We start from the raw sequence: 19,483 nt of genomic DNA on the forward strand, positions 1-19,483 counted from the left end.
AATTCAAGTAGTTGAATTTATATATTATAGTAAATTCAAGGAGTTGAATTTATGATAATTAAATTTTGAGAGAATAAATTCAAGATGTTGAATTTATATTATGATATAGTAAATTCAAGGAGTTGAATTTATGATAATTAAATTTTGAGAAAATAAATTCAAGGAGTTGAATTTATGAGATAATAAATTCAAGAAGTTGAATTTATGAAATATGGAGAGAATAAATTCAAAGTGTTGAATTTATAAAACTTGAGAATTTAATTTATTAAACTCAAAAGTTGAGTTTATTGAATATTAAATTTTGGAGGTAATAAAATTCAAGGAGTTGAATTTATAATAAATTCAAATGTTGAATTTATAATGGATTTAATTTAATAAATTCAAATGTTGAATTTATAAATGATTTAAATTAAATGTAATGGGTGTATGTATTATGGGCTTGTAAGAGTACAAGACCAACATACAAATTATTAAGGTTTTTAATTGAACTTTAAAAGATTAATTAATTAATTAAACTAGTTGGACTAGAATAATTAATTGATTAAGCCCATTAAGTAATTAATTTATTAATGGGCCCTAAGCTTATATATATGTGTATTAGGCTTAGGGTTGATAAGAATTCATTCATAATTTTTCTAAAAACCTCTCCTCTCCTCTCAAAAGAATTTCGACCACCTTGAAGTAAATAGTTTGAGCCGTCTCTCAAATATTTTCTCAACGCAAAACTTCTTCCAATTTTCTAGTGCAAATTGGAAGAGGAACAAATTTTCTGGTCGTGGACCTAATTAGAAGAATTAACAAAGGAGTTTTTGAAGAAAGTTCGTAGGGATTCATCAAGAGCTAATCCGTTTATACCGGATTAGTTGGAGCCAAGTGATTTAATTCACAAAGGTATAATATTCTAACTCCCTATGAATGTTTAATCGTAAAACCATACGAGCGTCCAAATCAAATATATTTTGATTGTCAAAATATAATAAAAAATTTTAAAACTTCCGCTGCGTTTGGGCGTTTAGAAAACCGAGATCCAACACTTATTGCATGACATCATTCGGTCATTCCTACAACAACAAACTTGAAACGCCATCGGATTCCATGGTCTGAGTCGTGTTCGTTATGCGGCATTCATCGCGATAGCTCTATACATTCTTTATTCTTATGCCACGCAGTGTGACCCATATGGAAACAAACGGATCTATGACATGTCATGTCGAGGGTTTTAGATATGGACACTCTAGATGTCTGTCAGTGGTTACAAACTCAACTTGATAGAGAACAGTTTGAGCATATGGCTACTTTCACTTGGCTACTTTCATGAATTTAAAGGAACTGCATTGAAAATGAGACCTCTCTCCCCAGATGCACGCATGCAACCACCAACATTATGGACATCACTGCCTCTAGGAACACTACAATTAGAGGTTGATGCATGTGTAAATGAGAGATTGAAGAAGTATGGGGTGGAGAATTTCGCAACCCACCTCAGCCGTTGGTAGCTGACCCGCCTATATGTTTTAAAAAAACTATAAAACATAAAGAAAATTATTAATTAAATTGTCAAACACAATATTTAATAACATTACAATAAGAAATTAAGAGTGCATAAAACACAATTTGAAAAAAGAACTAAACAAATTATGATAATTATAATTAAGTATTCATCAAACATTAAATTCCAGCTGAATCACTTCCCTCTTCATCTTTATCAATTATTTCAAGAATATCTGATCTTTCATGGGTCAAAAAAAGTGTTTTGTTTTGTGTGTATGAAAATGTATATTCGGACCTAAATTAATAAATTAATTAAACAAATAAAAATATATTCTAACGGGCCAGCACCCTATCCCAATCCACAACCCAAGCGACTCAACTCGTTTGACTTAGCCTCCAAATAGGTTGATATTTCAACTCAACTCATCTATTTTATATGATGGGATAAACTAGCTGTCAGTCCGTTGAAAATATCCTATTTTGACATATCTAATATTCAACATGTATTTTATTTAAAATCATTCCCCACATAAAATATCTACGGTACAAAATATTATTTTGTATGAAACTTTAATCGAAATGACCTTGAATTCAATTTCTCAAAATCGGAAATGTTGTCTTGAATATGATTAAAATACTATTTTTTTCTACGTGAGCACACTAGCACTAAGAAAAAGATATGAGAGTTTCATGTTAAACATTCGTGAATTCGCTCTATTATATAACAAAATAATAATTTATTGATTAATCACTAATTCAAACTTACGATATATTAACATATTTTAAGTCGAAAAAGCCCCACACAAATTTGATTTTTTTTTCAACTTAAAGAGCATAATTGATTCTTAGATGAAATAAAAAAATTTGGTAAGAATTCTTAACATCAACTAACTTTTACATAATTTGTTCCTCTTTACAAATTCTTAGATAATGTTAGAATGACAGGAAATTCAAACTTTTTCGAAAAGAAGTGCACCCTTTACCTGCAATCTCAAATCCAAACCATGGAAAAGAAAAGTGCAAAACTGTTTTTCGCAAAGTGTAGAGTCACAGTTATATTCTATATCTTCAAGTTTTTACACTTTCCATCATTTATTTATTGGAAGGGCAATTACAAGAAAGCTCAGCTAAGGCCAAGTTCGATGGTCCCCGGCCTAACATTGCAACCTTAAAAGGGCAAATCTACTCATTCTAGTCAAAAGGTTCTATTCGGGGGTCATGCTCGCTCGCCATCATCATCCCAGTGCAAAGGCATGTCGGGCACATCACCTAGCAGGTGTTGACAAATCAGTAAACTTAATGATGAAATAATTCGTGTGTTGTGGTTCGAGCATGCAATCACGAAAAAAGATAAGAGAATGTTGATATTTGGCAAAGCACGTCAAAAACTTATTTTTCAACATTTTCGAGATAACTAGTGAGTGGAACAAAAGAGAGAAGATCCAGGAAGGGTTCTTTGCATTTAATTGAACACCTCAACCGTTGATAAATTAGCACCTGAAGCTGTTTTATAGACTGATTAATGGTTTTTACAACCAAGTAACATACCTTTCCTGCCCCAGAACAATTTGGACACCTTGTAGTGGTTGGCGCACGCAAGGGCCCAATAGAAGCACTTGTTATTATAGGTTCTGTGGACAAACATAATCCACTTGCAGAACAACGGGCACATGCCAAGTATCCTGTTCACATAACCAAACAGTAAGGTTGCAAGAAATTACTCAAGAAAATGACCACAAGTCATAGACGGTAACAAATTACTGTTTTATGTGAGGTTCTGATCGCATTCACTATCAATAGTTTGTGCATTCAAGCAAGATTGTGTGGTAAGTGGGACACCAAGCACAGATTAAACTTTACGCTCTATAAAGGTATTTTGGACATTTAGTAGTTTATGTAGTCTTAGGATGCTAACACACAGACATGTAGTGTCTATTGTAATTGTATCATTAAAATATAAACCATTTTTCTTGGTCGCAGTGAATTTTCCCTTCGATCTGGGAAGGTGGTTTCCACTTAAAATAGTGGGTCTTTATTTATTTTTGTAATCCAAAATTTTCGTCTAACACTATCTTATATTGGCACCTATATGCATCTTGGATTTAAAATTCCAAATATAAATGTGTACCAGTTCCATGGCAGTACTTGCATCTTTGCTTCTGTTGTCGTTCAACATTGTTAATTTCTAAGAGCATCAACGCTGAAATAACTCCCACTGCCCCTCCTGAAAACGAGGCAACAATAGGATCCACCTGACTGAAACAAAATCACAAGGTGTTTCTTAATTCCATTGCATTATCTAATCATGCTAAAAAATAATAAAACTTGGTAAACTACAGTGTTCTTCATCAGCAAATGTCTAGTGATCTAAACTTGTGTTATGTATACCTTAACTGCATAGGCAAATGCATGTTCCGGATGAAATCTTCGTATGAGGTACCTCCTAAACCCAACTTTAACTCAAGCTGTTGTATGAAAATGGATCAATGATCAAATTAATCTCACATAAACCTTACATTATAACAATTGAAATTTCATAATTTTGAGTGTCAACTATCATCACATATTGAGCTGAAATTGATCAGAACTGTCAATACTTCACAAGATTAGGTGCTTACAGTTGGTGCAACAAGGCCACCAAACACAAGAATTCCAGATATAAATGAGAAACTTGTCAAATATAGTTGCTTCAGGGTCTTTGGAGTCTGTTTATAGAGTGAAGCATGAGTCAGTCACATAGTTTCCCAAAGAAAACAACGAAATTCAAGAAAGATCATTAATAATGAAAATGCTAAAGAATTTGAAAAAGGGCACATCCAAATTGTGATTTCAGAGAAAGTTTAATCTAAACACTCAGAGAAGCCACACAATAAATAATTTTAAAGGTCAAGCAAAATTAAGATGGCAGTCTACAACGGCAGAATCGAAATCCGTTTTAAAATTTCCAACACACTAAAATGTAATATGTTCCAATTGGAAAGCTTATAGTGAAAAAGTAAATGAAAGCATGGGAATCAACACTGATTATTCAACATTATATTTAGGAATGAGAATAATCTACATGATCAATGGAGGATTCAGAAATTACCACATGAGGAAGAAAGGGAATAGACGATGGAATCTCTGGCATCTCATTTTCATCTACATGAGTCTCATCGATAACTTTCCTGCTCTTGATACGTTGCTGTACTCTTAGCCTCCTCACCTTAAAAGATGTGCTTCAGGATATGATATTCGTGAATGTGATGGATATTGCTTTTGTTTCAGAAGTAGACATTTTTAACCATAGATATCATATAACTGATGTCACATGACATATATTTAGGTTTTCTATGATGTATGACATATTTTAAAATTTCAAAATACAATAAATCCAATGATATTGTATCGTAATTTAATAATAGACTATGGAGTACTTTTTATCAATAATGAAAAGTTGAATTACAAGCAATGATTGTGTAGCTAACATGAAAATATTAAGAAAATATATTGCAGAGTGAATTGGAGAATATGACCTATGTTTGGTATTTTTGAATATGAAAAATGTTTCTTTGGAACTTCTCTTAAAATGACTCGTGCATTTTGTGTTGCTGTAAAAAGTTCAACATTAGGTCTTTTTTCCCATGTCCTGACATCTAACAATGGATATACTCACTTCTTCCATGAGGAGGAAAATTTTATTCCGTTTGCTTCGAATGTTGTCTTCAATTTCCTGAAGCTGCATCTGAACAAAGTCTTGAACAGTCTCTGGTCCTTCAATAATGCAGAAATTGCTGCAAACATGAAAATTGGCACAACATTAGTAAGACGGAATGCTAATGCATACTTCGGATGCAATTTGATATTCGCTTACTTCAAACACGTTCGCAAATGAACTTTGGGATTGATATTCAATCTTCAATCAGGAATTAGATACGACATATTAGCTAGCAACTCATGGACCTTAAAGACAATACCAATCCTTAAATGTGGTTCCCTTAGATATGACAACTCTCAGTCGATAACATTGAGGTCACACCCACTGTACATATAAAAGTATTTCCGATACGAATCGTCTTTTATCACCAAGACATGGCCAAAATGCAATAAAACTAAAACCCACAAAAAGAAAGGTAAATTCATGTTCAAACTGATATTGTATGGGAGAAGTAGAACTACTCAATGGCAGCATAGTCATGTTCAACGACACAAGAAAATAATAACCGTAACATCAATAATCAAGTGCGTATTCGGCACACGTGATTCAAACAATAATCTACATAAGTTAAATTCATTTAGCACCGGGAAGTTCAAATTGTGTTAGACAATAACCGCATACCTCCAGGTGGATCAAGAATTTTGATGAGGCGTGACTCATTACATTCACAGCGAAATGCATTTCAAAATCTTGAACTTTCAAATGGAAAGCAGGAGGGAACTAGCCAGAAATGAAGAAGAAGCCAAACACCCCAAGAAAGGGTGAACAGCAAAATATGTAAACATAGACCATATTTAAAAAAGAACATAAACGAATTTAAAAGAAGTTCAAAATTAAAGGTGAGTCCGGACATCATCAACAGAAAAGGTGGGAGATTTTCAAGAACCAACCTAGCACCGATGTCATCCGAACGCATTTCGGAATCAGCAGCATCATCGGAAGATGATAAACAACGAATCTGCTTTCTGTTGGGGCTTGATATGTTCCTCAAGAAACATAATCGATTTGGGTTCACGTTACTTCCGAAGGAAACGAAAGATTTTAAGGAGTCCGATGTGTGGAGCGATGAAAGGGGAGAACACAAAGAGAAAGAAGCCATTTCTCCCCTACCTTGAGCTGTTCATCCAGCCCACTGTGTGTGTGTGAAATGACAGACAACAGAACATGGATTGGGGACTCAGTTTGGCTAAATGGGGTAATTTGTCCGTATGACAATCGAATCGTTCGCAGAATCTTAAATCAAATCGCCCTTTGCATCACTGTCCCATTATACGTTTGGCCATCATCTGGTGCTAACGTGAGACACGTTCTAGATTTAATTTTACTCAAAATTTACAATAATTAAAATTTATATTTATATTATCAATTATATTTTGTAATGAAATATATATGGATGAAATAATATTTCTTGTTATAATTTTCGAGCGAAAAATGTCCCGTGCTTCAATATTTCATCTCGTTTGATTTGATGGTTTGGCTGTCAACTGAAATAACTTTTCACATATATCTGTCACAAGTTTCTAAACAATATTTCTAGTAGATCCAAACACACATGCTGAATTACTAACGAAGATAATGAAGATTGAAAACAAAAATGATGATAGGGTTCTGTCATATCTTAAGTGTGAACTAGATTAATTATAATTTGTATCTTGTGTCATGTGAAAACTAAGACATCATTTGATGCAAATGATGATATTTAAGATCATTGTATCAATCGATGTTTGATTAAAATTTAGTTAAAATATAATTATGTTATATTTATCTTTCGATTTATTATTAATCATCTTATCTTATGAGATAAGTGGTGCCTAAAACATGAGGACAAAGACATGTTAAAACATATTTTTAAAATTATGATATGTATACACACATTGATTGACAAATCCTACTAACATATTGTTGGTATGTAAAATAACTAGCAAAATAAAATTTAATATATTACAATATTTTAAATCCAAATTAAAGCAAAGATAAATTGTTAGTGAAAATATAGAGTAGGAAGAGAATAAAATAAATTGAGTTATATATTTTAAAAATTGGTGAATTATTTTAGATAATTTTTAGATTTTACAATATTCATTAATCATCTCTCACCTAAAACCGCATTAAGAATGAAAATTGAAGATTATTTTTGAACTGACCAAAAAATTATTTTCCCCCATCAGAACTCCATGCTAAATAATCGGTCTCTCCGGCACAATTATTTTCCCCCAAAAAATAAAGAGCAACAAAAATGTTTAATCCACTAATTTGATATTCAAGATACAAGATAAAAAAGGGTTTCGGATTTCCATTTAGCCTTGGGTTTATACAGTATCAACCTGAAAAACTTGACATGGTGGCAAAAACAGCTGATAAATCATCCACCCGCCGATGCAAGCCAGTCTCTAGCTCCTCTCTGAAGTCAACACCATTTTCTATTACAAACCAGGATTTAGCATCATGAGGACGAGAGAGATTCAAGCTTGGGCAGAAGGCTTCGCCAGCCATCAGCGATACCATTAGCCAAACTTGCCTGACCCTTGGCGAATTCATGAAATGCCAGACCCATGTCTAAAGTTTTTTGCTCTTGAAACTGAACAATCTCTTCATTCATTATTCTCACAATTGTCTCGAATTTTCTCGTTGCCTCAGCACCATCAGCTTTCAGCTGCATGACAGTTAAATATAAGCTATACAGCACAGAATCTAGAAAGAAACAAGGAATCAAAAGGAAATGTCACCAACCTGCTCGTATTCATGCTCTGCTTCCATCAATTTCTCTGATCTTGTTAGTCTGAGCTTGTTCCTGCACGCAATCGTACGCATACACGATAGATACAGATTGATAACAAATAAAGGTGGTCGATACCAAAAAGAAGAAACAAGCACAACCCATTTCTACATAAAAATTGAATAAAACTGAAACTCTATGACTCAAATGTACTTCAATATGGTCAAATAATGTTGAATCTAGAATTTCAGCAAATTCATTTGACCATGCTTTATTTGGAGAATATTAAATGGTTCCACCATGCTGAATTTGAAGAACACAAAATGGTTTGGACAAGGATTCAATTCTCTTGTTAGTCATGACATAAAAAAGGGATTTGACCTAGATTTGCGTTGTAATACTCCAGTGTTGAAACAGAAGTTGTGAAAAATGTTCAAGTTAACAAATAACGTTAGTAAAAGTAAAATAAAGTAAAAAAAGAATGAACATATATTGATGAAAAAGGAGAAAATTGAGCTATATTGGAATCAATCAACCAACTCTTCAACTTAATTTTTTTTTTAACAATGTAGAAGCAAGTACTTTCCACTGATATATTAAATAAAGGGATCACTAGTAGGATATCATAATCCAAGGGTCCATCACAGAAAAGGAAAAGGTAAAGCAAAGATTCAGGGACCATACATATCTATTTCCTTAAACTTGATTGCCTCAGCTAGTTCACAATGGTTCCGGAAAGCGTTTGCTCTCTCTGTCATAGTTGCCTGTCCCAGGAACAAGAGAGACAATATCAGTAACAAACCAAAAATATAATTAATCATACCAATGGCATGTGATGTCTAAAATGTTTTTATTTACTTCAAAGAGAGTGATGAAAAGTAAATGCACATTGCAAATGGCATCAATAATAATGTTACTTTTTCCCTTCGAGCAAACGTCCGCACCTCCTTGTTCCATCAACGTCTCATTTTCCAGGGAATTTTATTATTAAACTCTAAAGATTATAACAAAGTTCCTAAAAAAGCTTATAATATACAGTACATACAATCCACATCCATGAAAAGAAAAAACAACAATTTTCACAGCTATATATCCAAAATAAAATGTTGAAATTGAGAACACCAAGAAGTCACCTTTATAGACTGCACTGCTCGAACATAATCTTTTAAAGGTTCTTCAAAATTCATCAAGAGATGCTGAGCCTAATAACAGAAGCAAATAAGCATCTCGCAGTGAAATCCATCAATTTAGAGTATCTTCTAAATTCAAGAGATATTACAACAAATTAAACTAAACCTCTCTCTGCAGCTTAATTGATAATATCTCTGATTTTGCCCCAAATTCAGAAAATGCTTTACCAAGTCCATTTCCTTCACAGTCTCCAAGTAGCTTGAATGCCTTGCCAAATTCAGACAAAGAATGTCCCAACTCTGCAATAGTACACACGATTTCCATCACATCAGATGGACTAAATAACCAAATAGCAAAGCAATCGAAGTCAGGTCTAATATACATTAGTACCTCTATGTCTCTTTACTAGACGGTATGCATGCTTTTGGGCTTCAGCTAAGTGGTCTTCAAGCTGAAATATGTAATTCTTCAATTTTTCGAACTCTGGACTAGATTCTTCAACTGGTTTCTCCTTTCCAAGTACAACATCACTCACTTTAGACTGTACATCCTGTCAAATTGAAAAAGGTGACCACTGTCAAGCAAAACCACGTTTTGCCCTTGCACAACACAGTACCAATTATGGAGCTGAAGATTAACGATTGCTGATCTCAACAAGTACAGCATAAAACCTTAAATCTTCTAGATATGTACCAAGACAATCAAGATCCAGAGAAAACAACAAATTGTTATAAACTAAAAGGCCCTCCAAGAGATAAAAGCAGATGGCAACTGAAAAAAATACATTCTTCTCGAAAAGGGGAAAACTGAAATAAAAGACAGATAAATAAGCATCTTGAGATTTTCATGAAGAATTGCAGTGAAGAAAGCTAAAGTCTCTGTACAGAATAAGATCACACAACTCAAGATGGCGTACGTTGCTGTCTAGTTGCTTTAAATTCAAATTTATTGTTTATATGGAAGTACCTTGAAAATTTGGATAAAATCTGTTGGCTTCTTAAAAATACCGGTTTCCTGGGATCTTGCTCTTTCCATAGTCTACAGATAAAGAAAAGTAAAAATACACAATCAGATGAAGAACAAGATTGACGAGCAAAAATAGCAAACCTTGAAAAAAAGATATGCGTGGTAATGAATTATCAGACAGAAAAGACAACTTCTGATGTTCCCAGTTAATGACCAGATCGTTCAAGAATGTGATTCTCTCAGTTGTGGCAACCACAAATTCAGATTGCCACTTCGATATCTTAGTTCATATTAAAAGAAAGTTCCGTTAAATCAAATAACCTGTTCATCTGCCTGCAAAAAGATCCTTAAATCCTCACTCTGCTGAAGCTCACGATGTGCTGCTATCCGGTTGACAAACACGTCCAAAGCTTGACGCCTCATTTCAATAAACTCTGCACTAAATCTGAACTTCTCTGCACGCAACAAAAAAACATATAATAGAAAAATAAAGTTTCACAATGCCGGCAAGTGTAAAAAACATGCAAAGTTATCACCTATTGACTGGCTACTATAATAGAGAGAACTGGATTACATATCCTGCTTAACAAAATAATACGATGTACTCATAATCACAAGACTATGGACAACTTTGACAAAATATGTAGTGAAAAATGCTTCAGTTTATTACCTACAGTGCTCTTCTCCGGAAGAGGAGGAATAAAGACACCTTTGTACTTTTCAAAGAGGCGGTCTTTTAACCAAGCAAAATCACTATATCGTCGAATAACAATTTTCTCAGGTCCTTCATATTCAGGAAAATTTGTCTGCAAATCAAGTTGCCATATTGTTAGTTTATAATTGAGGCAAAGATCTAACTTCAAACAAGGTATTACGAAATGAGTTGGTGTAATGTTTAACATGGAAAACAAGATACAAAAGTCTGTTATTGTTACTAACATACAACCGTTTCACCAAAAACAAAGGACAACAGTAAGAATACCTCCACAATACATAAATCTTCAGTTTAGAAGTAAAGCTAGTGACAAGAGTATATCTTCAAAAATTAAACACATGCGGTTATTTAGCAAAAGTTAATTTATTATAATCATGGCTCGTGTCACATGTTTACATTTCACCTTAACTTTCAGTTTCAGTTACCACTCCCCCCTTTCAGCATCATCCTATATATTATACTTTTTCCAGAATGCAAGAATTGTCCTCTCGTACTCTTATTTAACCCCAAGTAAGTTCATAATCGAGTAATTGTGATTCTGCAGTGGCTGAGAACTATTATTATTTATTGGTGTTTAAGGAGGGCAGAACCAGTAATATTTGTGAATTGAAAAAAACAAAAAAAAAAAAACTATGTTGTCACGCTTGAAGAAATGGAAGCGGATGAATATAATATTGGAGAACTTGTGAGTGATAACTCCCCGAAATTACAAATTAAGGTCTTCGTGATAAAACCAAGCTCCTTATGTTGGGATTCAACCTAGCTAATCCTGGTCATATATGCAGTGATCGGTATCATTCCTCATTGCTGGTTTTTAAAACAGCCACCCTCTATTGTGCATTGTTTATTGAATGATTAATAACAGATACCTACGGAGAAAAGAACACTAAATATCCTTTCTATAAACAGCAGCGGAAAATATCACCATCACATATTAGTATCACAGCTCAACAAGTTGGAAAGCCCGATAAAATTCATGCCCTAACCACCAATCAAACCAAAGTTTATTGATTATACATGTAATATGCACGCGCAAGCGAAACCATACCCAATCTACACATGCAGAAATCAATAATCACTACCTTGGTAATAACTTTGTAGGATATGTAGGCCTGAACTCCGCTCCCCATTTTAGCAGGATCGGAAACCGATACAGTCAAATACGGACCTGATGGGGATCTGGGGCTAGGCGACATCGAACCTGATCCACTTCTCTGCTGCACATTCATCCAATTTCACAGGGTAAAAAAAACGAGTTAAATTCCCGTTCAAAACACATCTTACAGATTTGGATTGGATAGATTAAGATAATGGAAGCATATTCGCAATTACCGTAGTGATCATGACTGTTTGCGGAGAAAATTCGATACGGACGCTTATGTACTCCGGCTACAAGCAGCTTAAGCTTACTTCTCCGGCCAATTAATAGCAATGAAACTTTAGATTAGCTGGAGAGTCTGGTTAGTTGCGTCACGAAGAGCGTCTGGTTAGTTGCGTCACGAAGAGCGTCTATGGTGGCCTCCGGGTCGGAGAAGACTTTGCTATTTAGCGAATAGACCCTCTAACTTTTCTAGTATTTCATATCGTGCCTTTTCACGTAAGAATATATATACTTGTCCATTTAATATTGGAATTATGTTAAAATGGACAGGTGTTCGTTATTAGGTAGATAATATAAATAAATTGTTGCTTCAATTTTTTTTTTATGGTTTTTAGTAAAATAAATTAAAACAAAACATTCACAAAATTTTTTAAAAAACCGAAATTTTTTAAATTTTTTTGTCAATAGTTATATATATTTTTTGTTTGTTAAATCAATAGTTTTTTTAAAAACAGAAATCAATAGTTTTTAATAACAGTCCAATGTTATTTTATTTAAAAATTTTTAAATCAAAAGACTTACTTACATATGATAGCTTAAATTGCATGTATTAACATATTTATTAAATAATAAATATGTATCTCCGCAAGTTTCCGGCTTTACTTTATAAATCTTCTAGGGATGGTCCAATCATGGTGATCGCATCAGGTCGTGGTACAATTGCTGTTGCAAGTTCCATTGAACTCTTAGTTCCTGAAAATAGGCATCTGATCCTGTAATCATGGATTAAAGTCATTGTTTGACAACTGCTGAAATATGTGTGCACATGCTTCAATAGCTTTGTAATGATTTCACATGTTCCATGCAAAGCTGCACGAGAAAAGATAAATCCTTGAATCCTCGTCCAGCAAGTTATTCTTTTTTTTTTTTTGTGTTATTTTGTCTAAATCTTTTGCTAGTGTCGTAGTTGTTATTTCTTTTACCATTAATAAGTCTCTTTCAACAAGTTATTCTTCTAGTTTGGAAAATGGAGGAAGGAAAGTGGGTGCAAATTTATGGTCTCTTATCTGTTGATCAGTTGATGTGAAGTTTGATATATACATTCATGTTTTATTGAGTAATACAAATTTTCTTGATTGATCAGATATGCGTAACATTTATCATTTCGGCACGATTATTATCCCTTAAGACCTGAGGCACAGAAACAGATACCTTGGTTTCTAAGAATGTGGGTACGTAACACCTCGTCAATCTCCGGATAAACGTGTGGTGTGGTCTTCCTTGATAGATTGAGGAATTACTTCCCCATTGAAGCTATTTATTTGAAGAATTTGTGTTGCTTATCATATTTAAGTTTGAATAAGTAGCAGGCTTTACTGGGTGTGATGTCCTCTCAGGTCCTCACTGTGAGTGCTCTTCATCGGGTCAATTCTGCAGTGTGGAGAGGTGCAGCTTCAGTTTGGCATGATGAGATGGCACAGCTGCCTAAACCCTTGTTGTATCCATTGGAGAGCCCACAGGTATACCTTTGTTTCGATTTCTGTTGAACTTTGAACATCTGGGAAAAAGAATATACGTACTTACAATAGATTTATTTTTGTTGGGAAGCTCAAACTTGACTAGGAATCCGTAAATACTTGCTGATCTTTGATGGTTTGGGGTATTGAGTCTTGCAGTATGGTTTTGAATGTATAAGTCAATAGAAGTTGGAATTTATTTTGGGTTTTTACGTAAGTCTACTGCTAATGTACAATAGAATATTAGTACTTAAAAACCCACAAAATGTACACTTACGTTGAGCCCTGTGTATAACTTACTTTTTCAATAGAAGTTGTAGAAGATATTAATTATCAGAAGGGATATGTGTGAATCTCGAAAACATAGTAGTTTTTAACTCTCTGTTGCAATTTTACTCCAACATATTTCTTTCGAATCATCAGTTTGTCTTATTTCTTCTGTTGGTCCATCATTGCTAACGCTCATCATATAATTTTTATTCATTTAACAAGATATATACTTGTGCAAGAAGTTACCTCTTCTGTGCTGCATGTTATCTTTAATCCATCAAATTGACTGTTTCTTGTTTAAAGTTAAGATGGTTAATCGTCGCTACTTATGCATCTTCCAACTGGGCTTCTAGACATCACCCCACAGTTTGTGCTTTTTTCACTTTCTCTTATAGGTCGTTGCAGATACAGTGCAGTCTGTGCAGACCTTGCAAAGAAACTAATAGCCTCACTGAAGATCGTCCTTCCCACTTGTGCGAGCCTTAGAACTTCATTTTCTCATCGGACATGATTATCATTCTATGTGGATGCTTAGTTCTGCTGTGTCTAATAGGTATCAGACATGCTTATGGCTGAATTTGCGGACCATCCTAAAGTCTACATTTGGAATGATGAAGGTATTGATTGATTCTACTTGCTCATTTATGTACACCATCAAGTAAAAATGATGTTAAAATTCTGCTGATTTCTCACATGTGACCACCAAACGCCAATATACATACAAAGTTTCTAAAATGTAGCCAAAATAGACGTGACTTGTAGGTAGATTTCCTAAACTGAGAAGAGTTTATGCATGGAAATTTGTTTGACTGGGCTGATGCCTGATAAAACAAACCTTGGATACGCTCTCCTGCTTTCTCTTTCTTTTCTTTAGCCTTTCCCTCTCCTATTCCCCATTCATGTTACTACTTTTTATTTCCTAGTCTTCATCTCACTTTCCTCTTGTCATTTTTGCCCCCTCGATTTTGTGTGTGTTGCGTATTGTATATTTTCTGCACAAGAGTGGGATCACCGTTCAGATAGTCTAAATTTTTTTAATATAAAGGCAACTTTATTTACTTTAGGCCATTAAATGTTGCCTTCTTGTGATAATTCGGATCACAACATTAACCTCAAAGCATTATTTTAGGGGATACATTAAATAACCATAGCTGATTTCTTAACATCACAAGTCCCTGCAATGTAGAGGAGCTGAGCTGTTTGACCAGTCACTGGTCGTGCGTAATTTCTACATCAATGTCTCCTTTGCTATTGATTTTGTGTAAAATTTATTAAGAAAATGTTCTGTTTTCTTTAATGTTACGATTGGATGAAAAGATTCAGTTTGGAGCATGATCCTAGATACAGATTTCAAATGAAGTCAATATTGGGTGAAATCTATTTTGATATAATATGAGAGAGTCTGAACTTGGAATTTATTTAAACTAAAATTATCCTAATAAGAAAAATATATTCGAAATTTGATTTCAAATGCTTTAATCCAAAAAGAAATAGACCGAATGGCTTTTTTCGAGAATTGTTTAGCAGAATTTTGACTTGTTAAGATCGGAACTTGGATCTAACTCAACCCCAAAAGCTAGCTTCAAGAGGGGAGGATTGTCTAAGCCCATATATACAACTCTCAGGTATTTTATCCAACCGATGTGGGACAACTAACACACCCCCTCACGCCCAGGAATGAACATCTGGAACGTGAAGTTTACAAATGACCCAACTATGGGCAGAACGAGTGGTCCAACACATAACGGTGGAACCTGAGCTCTTATACCATGTTAAGATTGGAACTTGGACCTAACTCAACCCCAAAAGCTAGCTCAAGAGGGGAGGATTGTCCAAGCCCATATATACAACTTTCAGGTATTTTATCCAACCGATGTGGGACAACTAAGATGACTCAGTAGTCCGTCAATTGACTTGAATCTCTATAATTTCTTGTTTCTTGTTAAAGGGCTTGAGGTTTGGCACAAAGTTAACCAAAAGATGCTAAGTCAGTGGTACAATTAACTTAAACAGAGGAATCAAACGATGCAAAACAAGTGGTTTGGCTGGTAAAAGTATCAGGCAAATGTCAGAGACATGATGACCTGTAAAGACAACCTAGTTGGAAAATACAATCTAACAATTGATAGAAACACATTGACGAGGAAACTGTTGGGGAATTACACCCCCGAAGCGATGCCAACCACGATGATAATATAGTACCCAAAACTTGCGGAATAAAATAACCTATAAGAACACAAAGATTTACGTAGTTCACCCAATATAGGCTACGTCCACGGAGCACTGCAACTTTTATAACAGGAGAAATATTACAACAAGTGTATACACCAATACACTCAATATTTCTCACACTCCCAACACGAGTATACCGAGAAAATAATTTCTCTAACTCACACAAGAGAATTCCCGCACTCAAGAAAAAAATACTCTTTTTTTCTATATACTCTCTTTTTATCAAAGTTAAAAAGCTTTTGATTTTGGGATACCATAACTGAAGGAATTGAGCTCTATTTATAACTAATTCCCTCCAGCAACTTTCTTAACAAAACCGATGTGGGATGAAGGTTTATATTATTTTATTTAATACGTGGACCCCACCCTATTAAATAATCAAACCTAACAATTCTCCCACTTGAAGACTTGATTTCAATCATGTCTTCACACCATCAGTGCAGCAGCTCATACCTCCTTTGTTTATTCTTGCAGTCCAACTGAAGTTGAACACAACTTCAGTTTGTCAAGGGTTACCGTCTTCGTGAGCATATCGGCTGGATTTTTACTTCTAGGAATCTTCTCCAGCTTCAAGACTCCATCTTCCAGCTCTGATCTGATGAAATGGTACCTAACCTGTATATGCTTTGTCCTAGCATGATAAACAGGATTTTTTGCTAAATGAATAGCACTCTAACTGTCACAGTATAATGTGCTATCTTCAAGCTTCTGACCTAATTCCTCCAGAAAGGATTTCAACAATATCAACTCCTTGCTAGCTTCTGTAACTGCAACATACTCAGCCTCAGTAGTCGAAAGCGCAACAATCTTTTACAGCTTAGACACCCAGCTTACACCTGTACCACCTAATGTGAACACATATCCAGTAGTACTTTTCCTGCCATCCAGGTCACCATCCATATCGGCATCGACAAAACCCTGTAAGCCAAATTTTGATCTCCTGAAGCATAAAGAACAACTAGCAGTACCTTTCAAATACCTGAGAATCCACTTAACTGCTTCCCAGTGTTGCTTCCCTGGATAACTCATAAACCTACTCACAACTCCCACTGCATGTGCAATGTCTGGTCTTGTGCACACCATTGCATACATGAGGCTTCCGACAGCAGAAGCATAAGGAACCTTATTCATATAAGCCTGCTCCTGCTCCGTCGATGGTGATTGTGCTTTGGTTAGTTTGAAATGACGAGCCAAAGGAGTACTCACAGATTTAGCTTCATCCATTTTAAATCTGCTAACCACCTTTTTCACGTACTCTTCTTGAGATAACTTCAAGAATCCATTCACCCGGTCTCTGAAGATCTTCATTCCAACGATTTGCTTTGCAGCACCCAAATCCTTCATGGCAAATTCCTTTGATAAATCTTTCTTGAGTTTATCAATTTCTTCCAGACAAGCTCCAGCTATCAGCATGTCATCTACATATAGCAGTAGTATGATATAAGAACCGTCAAACTTTTTCACATAACAGCAGTGATCAGCTTGACACCTTAGGAACCCATTTTCACTCATGAATCCATCAAACTTCTTGTACCACTATCTTGGAGCTTGTTTGAGACCGTACAAGCTCTTCTGAAGTTTGCACACCATTTTCTCTTTTCCCCGTACTTCAAAGCCCTGTGGCTGCTTCATATAAATTTCTTCATCTAGGTCACCGTGAAGAAACGCAGTCTTTACATCCAACTGCTCCAAATGTAAGTCTTCCTTCGCCACTAGTCCAAGTACTGTCCTGATAGTGGTTAATTTAACCACCGGAGAGAAAATCTCGGTGTAATCACTTCCTTCCCTTTGTTGGAAGCCTTTTACAACAAGTCTTGCCTTGTATCGCCTGCTACCATCATGCTCTTCTTTTAACCGGTACACCCACTTGTTATGTAACACCTTTTTTCCTTGCGGAAGTTCTGTCAACTCTCACGTCTGATTGGATGACAGTGAATCCATCACATCTTCCATGGCCAACTCCCACTTGGTTGAATCATCATTTTGCATTGCCTCTTCATAGGTCTCCAGTTCACCTTTGTCTGTCAGCAAAATATAGTGAAGTGCAGGGGAGAATCTCTCAGGTGGTCTAATGGTTCTCAAAGATCTCCTGAGTTCAATCACTGGCGTTTGTGGGTCATCATCTTGTGCAGTTTCTTCTTCATCTTCCTGGTTACTGGTTTTCGATTCATTCATGGGAATATTTGTCAATGGCACTTCATCAGTCTTCTTGACTTCAGGACATTCATCTCCAGCTCCAATGTCTGACTTGTCCTTGTACAGAAGTTTCTCATTAAAGATTACATCCCTGCTCCGAATGATTTTCCGATTTTGGTCATCCCAGAAACGATAACCAAACTCATTATCTCAATAACCAATAAAGGAGCACTTCTTTGATTTCGGATCAAGTTTTGTTCTGCTTGCTGAATCAATATGAACATAGGATAGACATCCAAACACTTTCAAGAAAGAAAGAAAGGTTTACTTCTTTGCCGCTCCAAACATCTTCGGGTATTTTGTAGTCCAGTGGTACAGAAGGTCTTCTGTTGATCAGATATGCTGCAGTGTTAATAGCATCAGCCCAGAATGATTTTGGCAATCCAGAATGCAATCTCATGCTCCTTGCGCGTTCATTCAAGGTCCTGTTCATCCTTTCAGCTACACCATTATGTTGAGGTGTACCAGGAATTGTTTTCTCCATCTTGATCACATTCTGTACACAATATTTCTTGAACTCATCATCTTCATATTCTCCACCATTGTCAGACCGTAAGCACTTTACTTTCAAGTTGGTCTCATTTTCCACCATGGCTTTCCAGCTTTTAAAGGTCTCGTAAACATCAGATTTATTTTTCAGAAAATAAACCCAAACTTTTCTACTCGAATCGTCAATGAATGTGACATAGTATCTCGAGCCTCTAAGGGATGTCACAGGAGATGGTCCCCATACATCAGTATGAACCAGCTCCAACTTTGCTGCTTTCGGTTCTCTACCGCCTTTTAAAAAGCTCACCTTCTTTTGCTTTCCAAAGATACAACTTTCACATAGTTGGTGTTCAACAGTCTTTAATTCTGGTAGCTTTCCTTTTGACACCAACATCTTCATTCCCTTCTCACTCATGTGTCCAAGTCTACAATGCCATAGACTTGAATTGGCTCCAGCATCCACAGCTGCTAATGTGTCTCTGCAACGGGAAGTCATATACAGTGTTCCAGTTTTCTTTCCTCGAGCAACAATCATGGCTCCTTTGTTCACTTTCCAGGAACCATCACCGAAGGTCACATTATGGCCTTCATCATCGAGCGGTCCCACCGAGATCAGATTGCGTGTCACTTTTGGTACATGTCTGACTTTGTTGCTTTTCCAGACAGATCCATTTGACATCTTCATCCGTACATCACCCATACCAACAATTTCCAAGGGTTTTCCATCAGCCATGAAAACTTT

The 19,483-nt window shown here is 35.4% G+C and overlaps 2 protein-coding genes across 3 annotated transcripts; both read right to left on the reverse strand.

The window, feature by feature from the left end:
• Positions 1-2,498: 2,498 nt before the first annotated feature.
• LOC140985713 (protein ORANGE-LIKE, chloroplastic) lies at positions 2,499-6,473 on the reverse strand. The gene is made up of 8 exons (XM_073453604.1): positions 6,079-6,473; positions 5,147-5,264; positions 4,580-4,696; positions 4,110-4,196; positions 3,880-3,956; positions 3,620-3,747; positions 3,040-3,173; positions 2,499-2,760 (listed from the first exon to the last, which is right to left on the reverse strand). The coding sequence occupies exons 1-8, from the start codon at positions 6,285-6,287 to the stop codon at positions 2,683-2,685; spliced, it is 948 nt and encodes a 315-aa protein (XP_073309705.1). The 5' UTR covers positions 6,288-6,473; the 3' UTR covers positions 2,499-2,682.
• Positions 6,474-7,409: 936 nt separating this feature from the next.
• LOC140985721 (sorting nexin 1-like) lies at positions 7,410-12,272 on the reverse strand. Of its 2 annotated transcripts, none has more exons than XM_073453617.1 (11): positions 12,049-12,272; positions 11,799-11,933; positions 10,672-10,807; positions 10,323-10,456; positions 10,002-10,073; positions 9,426-9,585; positions 9,201-9,334; positions 9,038-9,106; positions 8,589-8,668; positions 7,919-7,979; positions 7,410-7,841 (listed from the first exon to the last, which is right to left on the reverse strand). In XM_073453617.1, exons 1-11 carry the CDS (start codon positions 12,058-12,060, stop codon positions 7,632-7,634), a joined length of 1,203 nt encoding a protein of 400 aa, XP_073309718.1. In that variant the 5' UTR covers positions 12,061-12,272; the 3' UTR covers positions 7,410-7,631. The 2 variants fall into 2 exon arrangements, with proteins under 2 accessions (XP_073309718.1, XP_073309727.1); XM_073453626.1 differs by having other exon boundaries at positions 11,799-11,930; positions 12,049-12,228.
• Positions 12,273-19,483: the final 7,211 nt, after the last annotated feature.

This window comes from Primulina huaijiensis, chromosome 1 (genome assembly GCF_012295235.1).
Source record: "Primulina huaijiensis isolate GDHJ02 chromosome 1, ASM1229523v2, whole genome shotgun sequence".
In the NCBI taxonomy this organism is placed as follows: domain Eukaryota; kingdom Viridiplantae; phylum Streptophyta; class Magnoliopsida; order Lamiales; family Gesneriaceae; genus Primulina; species Primulina huaijiensis.

What these genes read in the sequence shown, in the direction of transcription:
- LOC140985713 (XM_073453604.1), bottom strand. Translation starts at nt 6,287, where the DNA reads ATGGCTTCTTTCTCTTTGTGTTCTCCCCTTTCATCGCTCCACACATCG. An exon ending in TCGGATGACATCGGTGCTAG is followed by an intron (nt 5,265 to 6,078) that starts GTTGGTTCTTGA and finishes TCATGTTTGCAG; the next exon opens with CAATTTCTGCATTATTGAAG. An exon ending in CAAGTACTGCCATGGAACTG is followed by an intron (nt 3,174 to 3,619) that starts GTACACATTTAT and finishes TTATGTGAACAG; the next exon opens with GATACTTGGCATGTGCCCGT.
- LOC140985721 (XM_073453617.1), bottom strand. An exon ending in CCTACAAAGTTATTACCAAG is followed by an intron (nt 10,808 to 11,798) that starts GTAGTGATTATT and finishes CTTGATTTGCAG; the next exon opens with ACAAATTTTCCTGAATATGA. An exon ending in TCCGGAGAAGAGCACTGTAG is followed by an intron (nt 10,457 to 10,671) that starts GTAATAAACTGA and finishes TGTTGCGTGCAG; the next exon opens with AGAAGTTCAGATTTAGTGCA.